The sequence below is a fragment of the Phacochoerus africanus genome, chromosome 4 (genome assembly GCF_016906955.1).
Source record: "Phacochoerus africanus isolate WHEZ1 chromosome 4, ROS_Pafr_v1, whole genome shotgun sequence".
Lineage (NCBI taxonomy): Eukaryota > Metazoa > Chordata > Mammalia > Artiodactyla > Suidae > Phacochoerus > Phacochoerus africanus.
In genome coordinates this window covers 68,957,980-68,975,322 of record NC_062547.1, presented here as the reverse complement: position 1 = coordinate 68,975,322, position 17,343 = coordinate 68,957,980, and the positions used below count along the sequence as shown (strand labels likewise).

The 17,343-nt window shown below is 43.1% G+C and overlaps 1 protein-coding gene across 1 annotated transcript; it reads right to left on the bottom strand.

The window, feature by feature from the left end:
• Positions 1-2,907: 2,907 nt before the first annotated feature.
• LOC125124287 (olfactory receptor 7D4-like) lies at positions 2,908-3,846 on the bottom strand. Its single transcript, XM_047774433.1, has one exon. It carries the CDS (start codon positions 3,844-3,846, stop codon positions 2,908-2,910), a length of 939 nt encoding a protein of 312 aa, XP_047630389.1.
• Between the last annotated feature and the right edge of the window lie 13,497 nt (positions 3,847-17,343).

The window sequence follows — 17,343 nt, the reverse complement described above, 5'->3', positions numbered from 1 at the left end:
AAAGCGAAGGAGGAGAAGAAGAAGAGAGAGGGAGGGGGAAATCCATTCCTTGGCCACCTGGAGAACCCTTTTTAACTGAGTAAACAGCAATGACAGTTTATGGACTGTTAACTGGCACTGCTAACCATACTTGATGGGACACGATGAGTGTTCTTGCTTTCCATCTCTTAACCGGGATGTCCCGTTTACCTTTGTCTTCAACACCAATATTATCATGCCCACCACTTTGTACTGCAATCATTTTTGCCTTCTGGTCCCCTCCTCAATGTGTACACAGTTGACAAAAAGCGCACACTAGGTTAAACAATGGAATCCAGGTGGATTGAAGCCACATCAAATAAGTCTTTCTAACTGTGATTTGTGAGAAATTTTGCAGTCCTTACTATGTTCCCAATCATTAGTTTCTTCTTTTTTTTCTCCCAAAGTCCCTAATTCCCTTCATGAGACTGGCTTTATAAATCAGTCCTTGTCACCTGTGATAGTTTTGGTTCCCTCAGAAGCTGGTACTGAACCAAGGATGTAAATGCAAGCACTTTATTGGAAGGAGCAAGGAACATGGATGGGAGAGAAGAGTGAGCACAGGGAAGAAAACACATCCAAAAAGCTTGCATTAAGTCAGCTACCACCGTGGGGAAATTCTGGAAAATGGTACAAAATCCAAGTTTTAGAAGCATCCTTTAGCTAAAAGGTAAAACACCTGGTGTAGTCCACATCTGTCCATCAAGGGCTGTCTCTGATGGGTCATAAGTCCCTCTCACCTCTGCTGCAACATGTTGGGCAAAGGTAGGTGTCAGCGGTGCTGGCCATTGGCAGTCATGCCGTGGCGATGATAAGAGGATCTGGGAGGAAGGTTGACAGATGGCAATTCTACCAACATTGTCAAAAAGTAGGCTAAGTTCTGAACATGTTCCATCTATGTATAACTACCCTTCCTGATGGCACTTCCAGAGAGTCTCAGGAAAAAAGTTAAACCATGTGAGAAAACAACTCTTTTTTTTTTTTTTTTGGTCTTTTTGTCTTTTTGGGGCCGCACTCATGGCATATGGAGGTTCCCAGGTAGGAGTCTAATCGGAGCTGTTGCTGATGGCCTACCCCACAGCCACAGCAACTCGGGATCCAAGCCGAGTCTTCAACCTACACCACAGCTCACAGCAATGCCGGATCCTTAACTCACTGAACGAGGTCAGAGATCAAACATGCAACCTCATGGTTCCTAGTCAGATTTGTTTCTGCTGCGCCATGATGGGAACTCCCAACTCTTATTTTATTGTATTCATTATTACATGTTTTATGATCTCAGAAGGTATATCTTAAAATTGCCATGATGGGAAATAAAGGTCAAATTTTAAAAGAAACAGAAGGAAGATCACAAAGAATGAAGCAACATCTCAGAGTTTTCCTAGGCAGTATTTACTGTGAATCACCTCAACAAACCAGCTTGGAAATCTAGATTCTTACTTTGAATTTGAATCATCACATCTCTGGGAGTTCCCTGGTAGCCTAGTGGTTAAGGAAATGATGATGTTACTGCTGTAGCTCAGGTTTGGTCCCTGGCTTAGGAACTTCCACATTCTGCCAGCATGGCCAAAAAAAAAAAAAAAAAAAAAAACCACCCACAAAAGGAAGAAAAGAAAGAAAAAAAGAAAAGCATACCTCTGTTCTTTTTTTTGATCTTTTTTAGGGCTGAACCCGAGGTGTATGGAGGTTCCCAGGCTAGGGGTCCAATCAGAGTTGTAGCTGCTGGCCTACACCACAGTTACAGCAATGTCAGATCGGAGCCATGCCTTGACCTACACCACAGCTCACGAAAACGCCAGATCCTTAACTCAGTGAGTGAGGCCAGGGATCAAACATGCGTCCTCATGGATACTAGTCAGATTCGTTTCCCCTGAGCCACGACTGGAACTCCTATCTCCATTTTTATGAAAAGTAGGATGGCCCAATCAGTGTCAGCTAGCTATGTTAGAGTCCAAGTTATTCTTGGTCTTTTCTTCTGAAAAATGAGGCGAATAAGAGAAAATATCTCAAAGAAATGTTTTCAAGATCATTTAAAGTTGCATGTGAAGGAGTTTCCATTGTGGCTCAGAGGGTTAAGAACCCAACAGTGTCTGTGAGGATTCGAGTTCGATCCCTGGCCTCACTCAGAGGGTTAAGGATCTGGCATTGCCACAAAATGAGGCATTGTAGATGAGTCTTGGATTCAGTCTTACCATGGCTGTGGTGTAGAGGCAGCAGCTACAACCCTGATTCAAACCCTAGCCTGGGAACTTCCATATGTCTTGGGTGCGGCCCTAAAAAAAAAGAAAGAAAAGAAAAGAAAAAAGAAAAAAAAATAAAGTTAAATATAAAGAAACAAGCACAGTCCTGACATTAGAAGCACTTGGTTATGGCTATTGTATGATTTTCACCCCATTTCTTCTGAGGAAAACAAGGCACCACCAAATTAAGGTGAAGAACACCTATGTGAGAACATAATTTTGGGGGTGACCACATCAGCGCTTGATATTATAAGTGCTTTATTATTATTTTTTGGCCAGCAGCATGTGGAAGTTCCCAGGCCAGGAACTGAACCCTCATCACAGCAGTAACAACTGCCAGATCCTTAACTGCTAGGTGACCAGGGAACCCCTATATAAGTATTTTAAATCTAAAGTTACAAATTGTAAGAATGGCTGCAAGAAATCTAATCAAACATGGAATTAAATCATGTAAAGAAAAAAGGAAAAAAGGAATGACGGAGGAGGTTGTTGAGAAACATACAAAAACAAGTAAAAGTGAGGTCATGGGTATTTTGGGAATAGAAGAAATGAGCATGTCTTTTAGGGGAGAAAATGAACCAGGAGATTTACATTTGCACCATATCTTTGGGGCCCACAGTGCTCACTTAATTCTGAGGCCAGTGGCCCATCATGGACAAAAGGCTGATCGCCTGAGGAGCCTGCCCAAGGCCCCCTTCACATCTTTGTTCCTCAGGCTGTAGATGAAGGGGTTCAGCATGGGGGTGACCACAGTGTACATCACTGAGGCAATGGAGATTCTACGGGGAGAATGGGTCACAGCAGAAGTGAGGTAGACCCCTAGACTCGTCCCATAGAACAAGGAGACCACAGAGAGGTGAGACCCACAGGTGGAAAAAGCTTTGTACTTGCCCTCAGTGGATGCCATTTTCATTAAGGAGGAGACAATCTGAGAGTAAGAAAAGAGGATCCCAGTGAGAGGAAACACACCCAGCAGGGCAGTGGCCACATACAAACAGATGTCATTGATGAGAGTGTCTGAGCAGGCTGCCTTGAGAAGCTGAGCCAGTTCACAGAAGAAATGTGGGATTTCAGTGCCTACACAGAAGGTCAGCCTCACCATCAGTAGAATATGGAACAGGGAGATGGATAAAACAACAAACCAACACATCAGAACCAGGAGGTCACAGAGGTGGGCGTTCATGATGACCATATAGTGCAGGGGGTGGCAGATGGCCACAAACCGGTCATAGGCCATCACAGTCAGGAGGAAATCATCCACTCCAACAAAAGCCATAAAAAAATACACCTGAGTGAGGCATCCTACGTAGGAGATGTCTCTGCTCTGAGACTGGATGTTCACTAGCATCTTCGGGACAGTGGTAGAGATGAAACAGATGTCAACAAAAGACAGGTTGGCGATGAAGAAGTACATGGGGGTGTGGAGGTGGGAGTTGGAGCTGACAACCAGGATGATGAGCAGGTTCCCAAGCACAGTAACCAGGTACATGGACAAGAAAAGCCCAAAGAGGAATGGCTGCAGTTCTGGATCCTCTGAGAGACCCAGGAGGAGGAACAGTGACACTCCTGTGTGGTTTCCTGCTTCCATGTAGCTGGCGTGTCTGCTGGGGAAGGAGGCAAAAGCAACTTTCAGTGAACAGCCAACTGGTACCTGAGCTAGTCACCACCTTTTTATTCCACATTTTCATGGACATCCTGCACCTGCTATTAATCATTTCATTGCCAGTGATTCTCTCATTCAGGTGGTAGCCCATTTCCATTTTAAATGTGCATAGTTATTCAGACATTAAGTAAGCAGAAATCACTCTCTCTTTTTATCTCCCACTCATTGGTTCTAATTCTCCTCTTCAAATCGATGTACATAAACCAATTTCTTCTCAGATAACACCCTTCCAAAATGATTGAAGACATTTAAGTCCTTTTCTTTGACTATGTCCATACTTCCTTTATTCTAATAACTCATTTAAAAGTTTAAGGCCTGGGTTTTTAGGTCCAACAACCTTAACTGTGACCTGAATTGGTGTTATAGTTAACTCTTATGTACATTATTTTTTTCTTTCTAAAATTGTGAATACTGTTATTACATTTTTTTTTCTTTTTAGGGCTGCAACTGCAGCATATGGAAGTTCCTGAGCTAGGGGGTCAAAGAGGAGCTGCAGCTGAGGCCTACACCACAGTGGCAGCAACACTGGATCCTTAACCCACTGAGTGAGGTCAAGGATCAAAAGTGCATCCGCATGGACACTGGTTGGGTTCTTAACCCACTGAGCCGTAATGGGAACTTCTTTCATTACATTTTTTTATGAAGTTTGAAAATGCCTTTGTACACAGTGAGATCTCAATAATTATTGCTGCTATTATCATTATTAATCTGTTTTTATGATATTATCTTTAATACATAACTCTCCAAGTTACAGTATAATATTGTGACTTAGAAAATGGGATCTGGAGTTCCTGTCGTGGCGCAGTGGTTAACGAATCCGACTAGGAACCATGAGGTTGTGGGTTCGGTCCCTGCCCTTGCTCAGTGGGTTAACGATCCGGCGTTGCCATGAGCTGTGGTGTAGGTTGCAGATGCGGTTCGGATCCCGCGTTGCTGTGGCTCTGGCATAGGCCGGTGGCTACAGCTCCGACTGGACCCCTAGCCTGGGAATCTCCATATGCCACAGGAGTGGCCCAAAGAAATAGCAAAAAGACAAAAAAAAAAAAAAAAGAAAATGGGATCTTAGGAGTTCCCAGGTAGCCTAGTGGTTAAAGGTTTGGCATTGTCACTGCTGTGGCTCAGGTTCAGAAAAAAAAAAAAAAAAGGAAAATGGGATCTCGAGTCAGGCTTCCTCGAATCAAATTTTGGTCCACCAACTTAAATCTGTGTGACCTAAAGACAGTTATTTAATCTTTTTTGGATGCAGATACCTCACCTCTACAATGGAAATAGTATTCCATACATTATAAGACTAATGAGTGAATTAAATGAGATGATGTAATTTTTCTAATGTGATTCGTCTGACATATACAGCAGACAACACTTCATCAATGTGAGCTTGTTCAAATAAACTTGTCTTACAAATTGTCTATCAGTGATTATCCTTCCCCTTAAATAATGACAGCCACCAAAGATGGAATTCTGATTATAAACACAACAGTCCTGTTACCTCTTTTGATTACCATGTAGCACTTCTAGTTAATGATGATCCTTTATGGCTCGCTCTTTCAGACACTGCCTGCCAGGTGGGTTCTTCCAAGAGGGAAAAGCATGTGAACTCATAGATAGGAAGAGGAAACAAATCACAAAACTATTAAAATGCAAAATGTGTGAGGGAGTTCCCATTGTGGCTCAGCAGGTTAAGACTCCAGAACAGTGTCAATGAAGATGGGGGTTCAATTTCTGGTCTCGCTCAGTGGGTTAAGGATCTGGCGTGGCTGCAAGCTTCAGTGCAGTTGGGAGATGCAGCTCAGATCCCATGTTGCTGTGGCTGTGGTATAGGCTGGCAGCAGCAGCAGCAGCAGCTCCGATTCAACCCCTAGCCTGGGAACTTTCATATGCTGCAGGTGTGGCCATTAAAAACAAACAAACAAAAAAATACAAAGTGTGTGAGAATGTGAGCTCAAAGTGGAAATATGTTGTAGTAAAAACCAGTGGTGTTAATTACCAAAAAAAAAAGAAAATTTAATAAAAATTATTTAAAGTTTCTATAGATCAGATCACCCTAAAAATGGAAAGGCAAATAAATATAAGATGAAAATAAATGTTTACATTCTCCATAGTAGAAAAATGTTGGTGTTACTAATGCCTAGAGAATGTAATTCATTAAAGAGAGAAAAAAATCACTGATGGGGAGGTGTGCAGAAGAGACCTCTCTGAAATATGAATATTGAGCTGTGAGAGGAAGGATGGATGACTGTTAATCAGAGGAAACAGGGGAAAGGCAAGCACTTGGGGCTGAGAGAACAGAGTACACACTTGCCCTGTTGGTTGGTGAGCTTGCTAAGGGCAGGTAGTTGAGAAGCCAGAGAGATGGAGAACGGAGAGTGAGGGTCAGGAGGACAGAGGGTGAGGCCCACAAGTGGAGCTTCCTGTACTATATTTTTTTAACATTCACTGGGTTTGGTGTAGATGGAATGTACTCTTTAAAAAATATTTTTTCCAGCTGGTACAGCCGCTATGAAGAATAGTATGGAGGTACCTTAGAAATCTATATATAGAACTACTATATGACCCAGCAGTCCCACTCTTAGGCATGTATCTGGACAAGACTCTCCTTAAAAAAGACATATGTACCCGCATGTTCATTGCAGCACTATTCACAATAGCCAAGACATGGAAACAACCCAAATGTCCAGCGATAGATGATTGGATTAAGAAGATGTGGTATATATGCACAATGGAATACTATTCAGCCATAAAAGAATGACATTTAGAAATTTATACATAGAATTTCCATATGACCCCACAATCCCACTCTTGGGCATCTATCCGGACAAAACTCTACTTAAAAGAGACACATGCACCCGCATGTTCATTGCAGCACGTATTCACAATAGCCAGGACATGAAAACAACCCAAATGTCCATCGACAGATGATTGGATTCGGAAGAAGTGGTATATATACACAATGGAATACTACTCAGCCATAAAAAAGAATGACATAATGCCATTTGCAGCAACATGGATGGAACTAGAGAATCTCATCCTGAGTGAAATGAGCCAGAAAGACAAAGACAAATACCATATGCTATCACTTATAACTGGAATCTAATATCCAGCACAAATGAACATCTCCTCAGAAAAGAAAATCATGGACTTGGAGAAGAGACTTGTGGCTGCCCGATGGGAGAGGGAGGGAGTGGGAGGGATTGGGAGCTTGGGGTTATCAGATACAACTTAGAATAGATTTATAAGGAGATCCTGCTGAGTAGCATTGAGAACTATGTCTAGATACTCATATTGCAACAGAACAAAGAGTGGGGGAAAAATGTATACATGTAAGGATAACTTGATCTCCTTGCTGTACAGTGGGAAAAAAAAAAAGAATGACATAATGCCATTTGCAGCGACATGGATGGAACTAGAGACTCTCATACTGAGTGAAGTAAGTCAGAAAGAGAAAGACAAATACCATATGATATCACTTATAACTGCAATCTAATATAGAGCACAAATGAATGTTTCCACAGAAAAGAAAATCATAGACTTAGAGAATAGACTTGTGGCTGCCCAGGGGAAGGGAGGGAGTGGGAAGGATCGGGAGCTTGGAGTTAATGGATGCAAACTATTGCTCTTGGAATGAATTTATAATGAGATCCTGCTGTGTAGTATTGAGAACTATGTCTAGATACTTACATCGCAACACAACAATGGGAGGAAAAAGTATGTATATATGTATGTGTAACTTGGTCCCCGTGCTGTACAGCAGAAAAAAAATACATAGAAAAGTAAAAATAAAAATAAAATAAAAAATATTTTTTCCTCTTTCTTGGCAGCACCCACAGCACGTGGAAGTTACCTAGCCAGTGAAGTACAGAGACTTCACTGTCATAGACTCATTCCAGGCTCACTGTTCTAGAGGAACCTTCACCACAGTGGTAACCCAAGCACTGCAGTGATAATGCTTGATCCTTAACCTGCTATGCCACAAGGGAACTCCTTCCTGTACTATTCTTGATGTGCCTCTCGTGTTGGTAATTCTATTTAGTTATTTAGTTATTTATCTTGTCTTTTTAGGGCCGCACCAGCAGCATAAGGAGGTTCCCAGGGTAGGGGTCAAACTGGAGCTGCTGCTCCTGGCCTACCCCACAGCCACAGCAATGTGGGATCCAAGCCACATCTGTGACCTACACCACAGATCACAGCAACCCTGGATCCTTAACTCACTGAGTGAGGCCAGGGATCGAACCTGCATCTCATAAATACTAGTCAGATTCATTTCCTCTGAGCCATGACTGGAACTCCCAGTAATTATGTTTATTTGTGGGTCAGAAGTTGTGACTGTTTTTGCTTACCATCATCTTTCCAGGGACTTACATGCTGCTTGGCACATAATAGGTGCTCAGCTCATGTAAATGATAGACATGTAATAAGGATTGGGACCAGGAGTTCCCATGTGGCTCAGTGGGTTAAGGATCCAGCATTGTAACTTCAGTGGCTTGGGTTGCAGCTGTGGTGTGGGTTCAGTCCCTGTCCCTGGACCATGATCTTCTGCATGCTAAGAGTGTGCCCCCATCCCCAAAAAAAGAAAAGAAAAAAGATTGGAACCAAAGGAATAAAGTACAATACAAAAAAGAAAAATTCAAGCTCATCATATGCTTGAATATAGAAACCAAATTGAATATTTACATTAGATAAAATGCATTCATATCAGAGTTCCTGCCATGGCTCAGCAGAAACGAATCTTACTAGTATCCATGAGGACACAGGTTTGATCCCTAGCCTCGCTCAGTGGTTTAAGGATCTTGCATTTCCATGAGCTGTGGTGTAGCTCGCAGATGTGGCATGGATCTGGCATTGCTGTGGCTGTGGCGTAGGCCAGAGGCTGCAGCTCTGATTTAACCCCTACCTTGGAACCTCCATATGCCATGAGTGCAGCCCTAAAAAGAAAAAAAAATGCATTCATATCTATTTTAAGAAAATAATATATCATGAGCAAGTAATACCTATTCTAAGAATGGAGAGCTGGTTTAATACTATGATGTTAGCATAATTCATCACCAAAATAGGTTGATGAAGAGGAATCATAATAAAAATCACACTGGAAAATATATTTGAGAAAATGTAAGAGTCAGTACTGTGCTTAGCAGCCAGGACAGAGCCTCTCACTAAGTGAGGAAACCAAAGCAATTTCTTAACCTAATAACAAGTGGGTTTTTTCAACAACTGGGTTCCATAGGATCTTATACATTAAATCATTAAAATATTTGTTAAATTTATGAACAAGGATAAGGCAGTCTATTCCAACTTCAATATCTCAATAGTCTCCTGAATATTTAAAGATACTGGTTTGATGAGGAGGGAACTTCATCTGAGTACAGAATATCGGAAATAGTTACATTATTTGTAGCTGATACTGTGGACGCTTGAGACAACAGCAATCAGTACAAAACTATTAAGTGCTAGCAGTGCTGCAAAATATAACAGGAGTTCCTTGGTGGCTCAGCAGGTTAAGGATCCTGCGTTGTCACTTCTGTGGCTTTGGTCACTGGGGTGGCTCAGATACCATCCCTGGCCCAGGAACTTTTGCATGCTACAGGCATGGCCAAAACAAACAAACAAACAAACAAAATATAATAGAAAAATACAACAGAGGAGGTATTAATTAGACCATACCTCGTGCATATTAAATCTCCAGTGAGTAGTCGATGAATAAGTGATTGGCCACAGGAAATCCAACAGGAGCCTGCAATTGTGGGAAAGTAGAGAAGAGGGGGAGACTCTCTAGAAAATAGCTCTTTTTGGAGAGGGGCTCTGCATTCCAAGAAGGAGAAGAAACAGGAAGAGCTGGAAAAGACTAGTTTCCATAGAAACTAAAGTATCTTCAAAGTACAGAGACTTCACTGTCATAGACTCATTCCAGGCTCACTGTTCTAGAGGAAAAACCCAGTACCCACGTTCTCCCCTCTTTTTTTTTTTTTTTCTTTTTAGGGCTGCACCCACAGCATATAGAGCTTCCCAGGCTAGGGGTTGAATCAGAGCTGTAGCTGCTGGCCTACATCACAGCCACAGCAATGCAGGATCCAGCTGCATCTCTGACCTACACCACAGCTCAAGGCAACGCCGGGTTCTTAACCCATTGAGGGAGGCCAGGGCTCAAACCCTCAACGTCATGGTTCCTAGATGGATTAGTTTCTGCTGCGCCTTGAAGGGAATTCCCCTCTTTCCCCTCTTACTCCTCCAGCCCTTTCCTGGGACTCTCTCTCCAATGGTTTTCACTGCAGCCTTCTGTTCTCCAGGGTCTGTCCTTGAGAAGCCTCTGTTTGCACTTGGCTGGGCTCAGAAAAGGGAAACAGGGACAAGTTTAAAGTTTCCAGCATCTCAGGGGTTGGATTCTCAGAGCTGCTCATTGAATAAACTGTTCCATTATCTTTCCACTCTCCAAACAATTCTGCTCCCCTGAGGGCACAGAGATAAAGGGAATGGAAAATTTTCAGCCAAGATGGCATTTATCCAAGCAGCCTTTGAGGAAGCCTTTACTTCCTCCCAGGAGAAATTCTTCTTTCTTTGGTTTGGCTTTTAAATTACAAGGTGTCCCCCAGAGAAAGTTTAATTTCTACAGGAACCAGACCCAAGAACCACCTTTCTGGGATGCTCTTCCCTTGAAGAGTCTTTGGAGATTTCATGAATAGCTTGGTGTCCACAATGTCATGGAGGCAAAGAGGTCTTTTCTGAAGAAAAGCACAGTGGCTAATAAATTTTGTTTTTTTTCAGAGGACCTTCAAAATGAGGACTAAGAGGAGTGTCCTTATGGCACAGTGGGTTAAAGATCTGGTATTGTGGCTGCTGTAGCTTGGGTCACTGCTGTGGGGCAGGTTCCAAGCCTGGCCCAGGAATTTCCATATGCCCCAGGCGAGGCAAAAAAGAGTACTGAAAATATCCCTTCACATTTGCTGGTACTGTGGAAACATTTCTTGATATTTGAGATGGCTTTAAATAAACCCAGGTAGAGTGGGTTGAAGAGTATTAAGGAAACACAGATGGCAAATATAAATTACCTCTCGGGAGTTCCCGTCGTGGCGCAGTGGTTAACGAATCCGACTAAGAACCTTGAGGTTGCGGGTTTGATCCCTGGCCTTGCTCAGTGGGTTAAGGATCCGGCGTTGCCATGAGCTGTGGTGTTGGTTCCAGACGCGTCTTGGATCCTGCATTGCTGTGGCTCTGGCATAGGCCGGTGGCTACAGCTCCGATTGGACCCCTGGCCTGGGAACCTCCATATGCCACGGGAGTGGCCCAAGAAATGGCAAAAAGACAAACAAACAAACAAAAAACTACTTCTAAAGTTTGGGACGAGAAGAAAGTAGTAAGGCATGGCTTAAAGGGAATATAAAATAAGGGAGAGGAGTTCCTGCTGTGGTACAATGGGATCACCAGTGTCTCTGCAGCACTGGGACGCAGATTCAATCCCCAGCCCAGTACACTGGGTGAAGGATCTGGTGTTCACTTGCAGCTTAGGTTGCAACTGTGGCTTGGATCTGATCCCCGGCCCAGGAACTCCATGTGACACAGGGTGGCCTAAAAAATAAACAAAAATAAAGTATGGGAGAGTAAAAAAAATTTAATAGGAGACACAGGAAGATGTTTCATTTCAAAGAGAATGATCATACTTAGTGCATGCCTTTGAATGCATAGGCTATTCTGTCTACATGATTTGCAGGATGCAATATTCATTCTAAATCAATGACAATCATGATGTGACATTCCTCCAATTTATAGAATACATGGGTCGTTAAGTCAAGGATTCGAAGTAGAAGCAGGCTCATTTAATGTCACTCCCAGTGAACCATATGGGTAGTTTGTGCTTCAGGTCTCCACACCTCTAGCCTCTGTAGGTTTAGGGGTCTTGTCTATGTAAAGGGGGAAATACTTTCAGAGACATGGCCAAAGTCCCATTGAACTTTAAGCTATGCTACTGCCCGGAACTTCAGGTCCTTTATGCCAAGAACAGGAGCCACACTCTGGCCAGGTGTGATTGGTCCTTGTCATTAATGTCATTGTGTGACCAAGGCAGTGGGCAGGCACTAGTACCCTGCATGCTCAGTCAGTGGCTGGGAACTGACAGGAGCATCTTCACTGGAAACACAGTGGAGGATCTAGATGGCTGTGGGTCAGCTATGTTTCCACAGCAAGAGATCTGAGTGCTGTGACCTTGGGTGAGGCAGCTTCTTTTAGCTGAGGGCAGTTCTCAAAAATGGCTGAAGCTATCATATGGTTGCACTGTCTGCACCTGGAAGATAAGCCCTTATTTTGAGGCAGAATCTAGACAACAAAGTCTGTACTGTAGTCTATGCCTTGGGACCTTTGAGTCAACCTTTTTCTAAAAATGATTTTTATTTTTTCCATTATAGTTGGTGTACAGTGTTCTGTCAGTTTTATACTGTACAGCAAAGTGACCCAGTCACACACTTTTTTTTTGCCTTTTGCACCTAGAAGAATATAGTATGGTGTCCAATGTAAATAAAAAGAAATAAGGCAAATAAAGATTAAATATACAATTGGTTGAGTGAAGGAAATAGCTTACCCCATGGATTGGCAGGCTTATTTATATGGTAAAATCATTTTAAGGGCTCCAGGAAGTTGAGAACTGGCAGGCAGAAAAGCTTTTGAGTATCTAGTGAGGTGAGAACACACCCCCAGCCTCTCCTTTCTGACCTCTACTGGGCCAGCATCAACCTCACTTCCGGGTATGGGTCCCTCCTTCCGCTCTGGGAACCCTGCCCACAGGCCAACTTCTATCCTCATTGTGGTCAGCTGGGCCTATTCTACCTCCAGACCCCAAGCTTAGCCAGCACTCCAAGCATCTGGCACCAACCCAGAGAGAAACTACTCTTTTCTTTTCTTTTCTTTTCTTTCTTTTCTTTTCTTTTCTTTTCTTTTCTTTTCTTTTCTTTTCTTTTCTTTTCTTTTCTTTTCTTTCTTTCTTTCTTTCTTTCTTTCTTTCTTTCTTTCTTTCTTTCTTTCTTTCTTTCTTTCTTTTTCTTTCTCATTCTCTATCTCTTTCTCTCTTTCTTTTTCCTTCCTTCATTCCTTTCTTTTTCCTTCCTTCCTTCCTTCCTTCCTTCCTTTCTTTTTCTTTTCACAGCCACATCTGTGGCATATGGAAGTTCCGCAGGGAGGGGTCAAATAGGAGCTGCAGCTACCCGCCTATCACAGCAACAGCAGCAGTGACAGCTGGATCGGAGCTGCCTCTGTGATCTACACCACAGCTTGCAGCAATGCTGGATTCTTAACCCACTGAGTAGAAGCCAGGGATGGAACCTACATCCTCATGGATACTAGTCAGGCGGCTGAGCCACAACTGGAAGTCTGGAAACCACACTTTTCTGGCCAGCACTGATTGAACTAGACTGGGGTCCCAGAGCCCCGCCCCTGGGAGCAGAGGCAGGAAGCGGAAGTGACATTACTGCTCCACGGCGGGTCTTTTTGTCCCAGCCTGAGGCCCTTGGTAGACACTATCATCCTGCGGTTAATTGTCTTATTGGTGAGCTCCGCGTTAAGGATGGGCTCTGGGATGCTCGGCCGGCCGGCCGGCGTTAAAGAAGAGGTGAGATGGACAACTCTAAGGAGCCTTTCTAGAGAGGCCTGGCCCCCTCTGCTTGCGTCTGCTGGGGCCTGAATCCCAGCGTACAGTCTAGTCAGAAATGTGGTTAGGGGCTGTGAAGGTATGTGTCTGTGTGTGTGCATGTGTGTCCTTCACTGTGCTTTCCTATTTGAAAGCTTCCATTAGGTTTTTGTGACTTTCCTGCGAGGGAAGAAATTTCCGCTGTTCCACTTAAAAGTGCTCTCGCCCTCAAGTCCTGTTCCAGCTGTCAGGAACCTGGCGATTGGGTTAATGGGCCTCTTCTGTACGTATGAAAAAGAATGTTTCATCTGAGAACTTGGCATTGTCTTCCTGAGGTTTTAATTTAATTATTATTATTTTTTTTGGGCCGCACCTGTGGCATACGGAAGTTCCTGGGCCAAGGATGGAATTTGAGTTCTAGCTGTGACCTGTGCCACAACTGTGGCAACAGAGTTTTAACCCACTGTGCTGGGCCAGGGATCAAACCTGAGCAGCTGCAGAGACTACTGGGGATCCTTAACCCGCTGCACCACAGTAGGTACTCCACAAATTCTTTTTTTTTCTTGCTTTTTAGGGCCACACCCCCAGCATATGGAAGTTCCCAGTCTAGGGGTTAAATCTGAGCTGCACCTGCAGCTTACACCACAGCCACAGCAACACAAGATCAGAGCTGCACCTGCGACCTACACCACAGCTCACAGCAATGATGAATCCTTAACCCACTGAGCAAGGCCAGGGATCAAACCCACATCCTCATGGATATTAGTTGGATTTGTTTCTGCTGAGCCACAGGGAAAACTTTGCAAGTTCTTTTTTTTTCTTTTTGCCTTTTCTAGGGCTGCTCCCGCAGTCGTATGGAGGTTCCTAGGCTAGGGGTCTAATCGGAGCTGCAGCCACCAGCCTACGCCACAGCCACGTGGGACCCGAGCCGGGTCTGTGACCTACACCACAGCTCACGGCAACGCCAGATCCTTAACCCATTGAGCAAGGCCAGGGATCAAACCTGCAACCTCATGGTTCCTAGTCAGATTCGTTAATCACTGCGCCACGACGGGAACTCCAGAACTCCTTATTTTTCAATATTACATAGCGTTAGTGAAATGAAGGAAGGGAGCTGGTCACAACTCTTAAAGGAAGACATGGGAGTTCCCGACAGTTCTGATTTTACTCCTAGCTTGGAAACTGCCATATGCCTCGGGTGCGGCCCTAAAAAGACAAAAAAAAAAAAAAAAAAAAAAAAGAAAAGAGAAAGAGAGAGAAAAAGACATAGCCCTTGAGGACACAACAAAAAGTGGTTAGAACCAACCAGCTCCAAGATAGTGGATGATTTGACTTCTAGTAGAGCTTGAGCCTCATTATACTCACATTATAATACATTAACATGCTAAGTAACTTACCCACTGGCTCCTTGACAGTTCTGAGACTAGCCATAAAAGGCCAAAAAGTTGGCAGTGGCCCAATTCCTGAAAAACCCTGCTCCCCCAAAATAGTTGGAATAATCCTCCCACTTAGGAGACTGTGAAGTCACCCAGCTCATAAAAACTCATTACCTCATACTGCTTGAATGCTTGAGTAGCACTCAATGAAAAACTGAAATTCAAGGTCACTTTAGGGAACTTTGGAGGAAGCAACTGTGTATTGTTACAAATAAGTTAGGGTTCTGGAGCTAAAGTATTGTTTTCTCTATTTTTATATGATAGTAGGTGAAGGAAAGAAAAGAGAGTGATATTTAAATCATAAAAAGACAGAGAATTGGCCATGTTGGAAGAGGTGGGAGTAAGAGGTAGGGAATGAGTTGTATGTTTGGTTGATTACATTTCTAGGGTAAGAGAGGGGAGTGCATCAAGGCTTACTCCCAGACTTGATGAGACAGTTTATTTAACTGGGAAAAGAGCTGAGGGAGGAATTTAATCTTCAGTGTATAATTTCTAGGAGTTTTATGGTGTCATGTCTTATGTTTAAGGCTTTAAGCCATTTTGAGTTTATTTTTGTGCATGGTGTGAGGGTGTGTTCTAGTTTGATTGATTTACACAGAGGTGTCCAGTTTTCCCAGTACCACTGGCTGAAGAGACTGTCTTTTTCCCATTTTGTATTCTTGCTTTCTTTGACCATAGGTGTCTGGGTTTATTTCTGGGTTCTCTGTTCTGTTCCATTGATCTATATGTCTGTTTTTGTGCGAGTACCATGCTATTTTGATTACTGTAGCTTTGTAATATCGTCTGAAGTCTGGGAGAGTTATGCCTCCTACTTGTTTTTTTTTCTCCTCAGGTTTGCTTTGGCAATTCTGGGTATTTTGGATTATTCTAGTTCTTTGAAAAATGTCATAGGTAACTTTATATGGTTTGCATTAAATCTGTGGTAGTATGGCCATTTTAGCAATACTAGTTTTTCCAATCCATGAACATCAGCTATCTTTCCATTTCTCTAAATCCTTTTTTTTTGTGGTGTTCTTTTTGCCATTTCTTGGGCCACTCCTGTGGCATATGGAGATTCCCAGGCTAGGGGTTGAATCAGAGCTGTAGCTGCTGGCCTTCACCAGAGCCACAGCAACATGGGATCTGAGCCGTGTCTGCAACCTGCACCACAGCTCACGGCAATGCTGGATCCTTAACCCACTAAGCAAGGTCGGGGATCGAACCTGCAACCTCATGGTTCCTAGTCGGATTCATTAACCACTGAGCCACGACAGGAACTCCTCTAAATCCTTTTTTTTTCCCACATCTTCATGTTTATCCTTTTGCTGTTTCTTCTGTTCATCATCAGTTTCAGAAACGGGTTGTTGTCTTTTTGATCTTTTTTTTCTTTTTTCTCTTTGTCTTTTTAGGGCCACACCCATGGCATATGGAGGTCCCCAGGCTAGGTGTTGAATCAGAGCTGTAGCTGCCTGCCTACACACAGCCACAGCAATGTGGGATCTGAGCCATGTCTGCAACCTACACCACAGCTCATGGTAATGCCTGATCCTTAACCCACTGAGTGAGGCCAGGGATCAAACCCGAAACCTCACGGTTCCTAGTCGGATTCCTTTCCGCTGTGCCACAAGGGGAACTCCATCTTTTGATCTTTATACTGGCTTATTTAAGTGATTACTTTCCAGTTGTGATTTCCTCCACCCTATGTCATCATCTTTCCTTTTTAGAGGAGACCTTTCAATATTTATTTAAGGATAGATTTAGTATTGCTGTATTCTTTTAGTTTTTGCTTTTCTGAAGAATTCCTTATTTTTCTTCTATTTTAAATGATAATCTTAGAGTACTCTAAGGTTGCAAAATATTCCTTTTTAGAATTTTGAACATATTTTGCCACTCCCTTCTTGTCTGTAGTGTTTCTGTATAGAAAGCAGCTGATAGCCTTATGGGGGGTTCCTTTGTAATTTGCTCTTTGTTCTTCTTTTGCTGCCTTTAGAATCCTCTCCTTATCTTTAACTTGTACTGTTTTTATTATAATGTGTTGTGGTGTAGGTCTATTTGGGTTTATCTTGTTTGGAATCCTTTGTGCTTCCCATATCTGGATATCTGTTTCCTTCTTTAGATTTGGGAAATTTTGAGCCATAATTACTTCAAATACAGCTTCTATTTTTTTTATGGCTGCATCTGTGGCATATGGAAGTACCTGGGCTAGGGGTCAAATTAGAGCTGCAGCTGCAGGCCTGTGCCACAGCCATAGCAACTGCATCCGAGCTTCCTCTGTGACTTAACATCACAGCTTGTGGCAAGGTTGTATCCTTAGCCCCACTGATTGAGGCCAGGGATCGAACTTGCATCCTCATGGACACTATGTTGGGTTCTTAACCCACTGAGCCACAATGGGAACTCCTC

Excerpts from the sequence above, each read along its gene's own strand:
- LOC125124287 (XM_047774433.1), bottom strand. The coding sequence starts at position 3,846 with ATGGAAGCAGGAAACCACACAGGAGTGTCACTGTTCCTCCTCCTGGGT.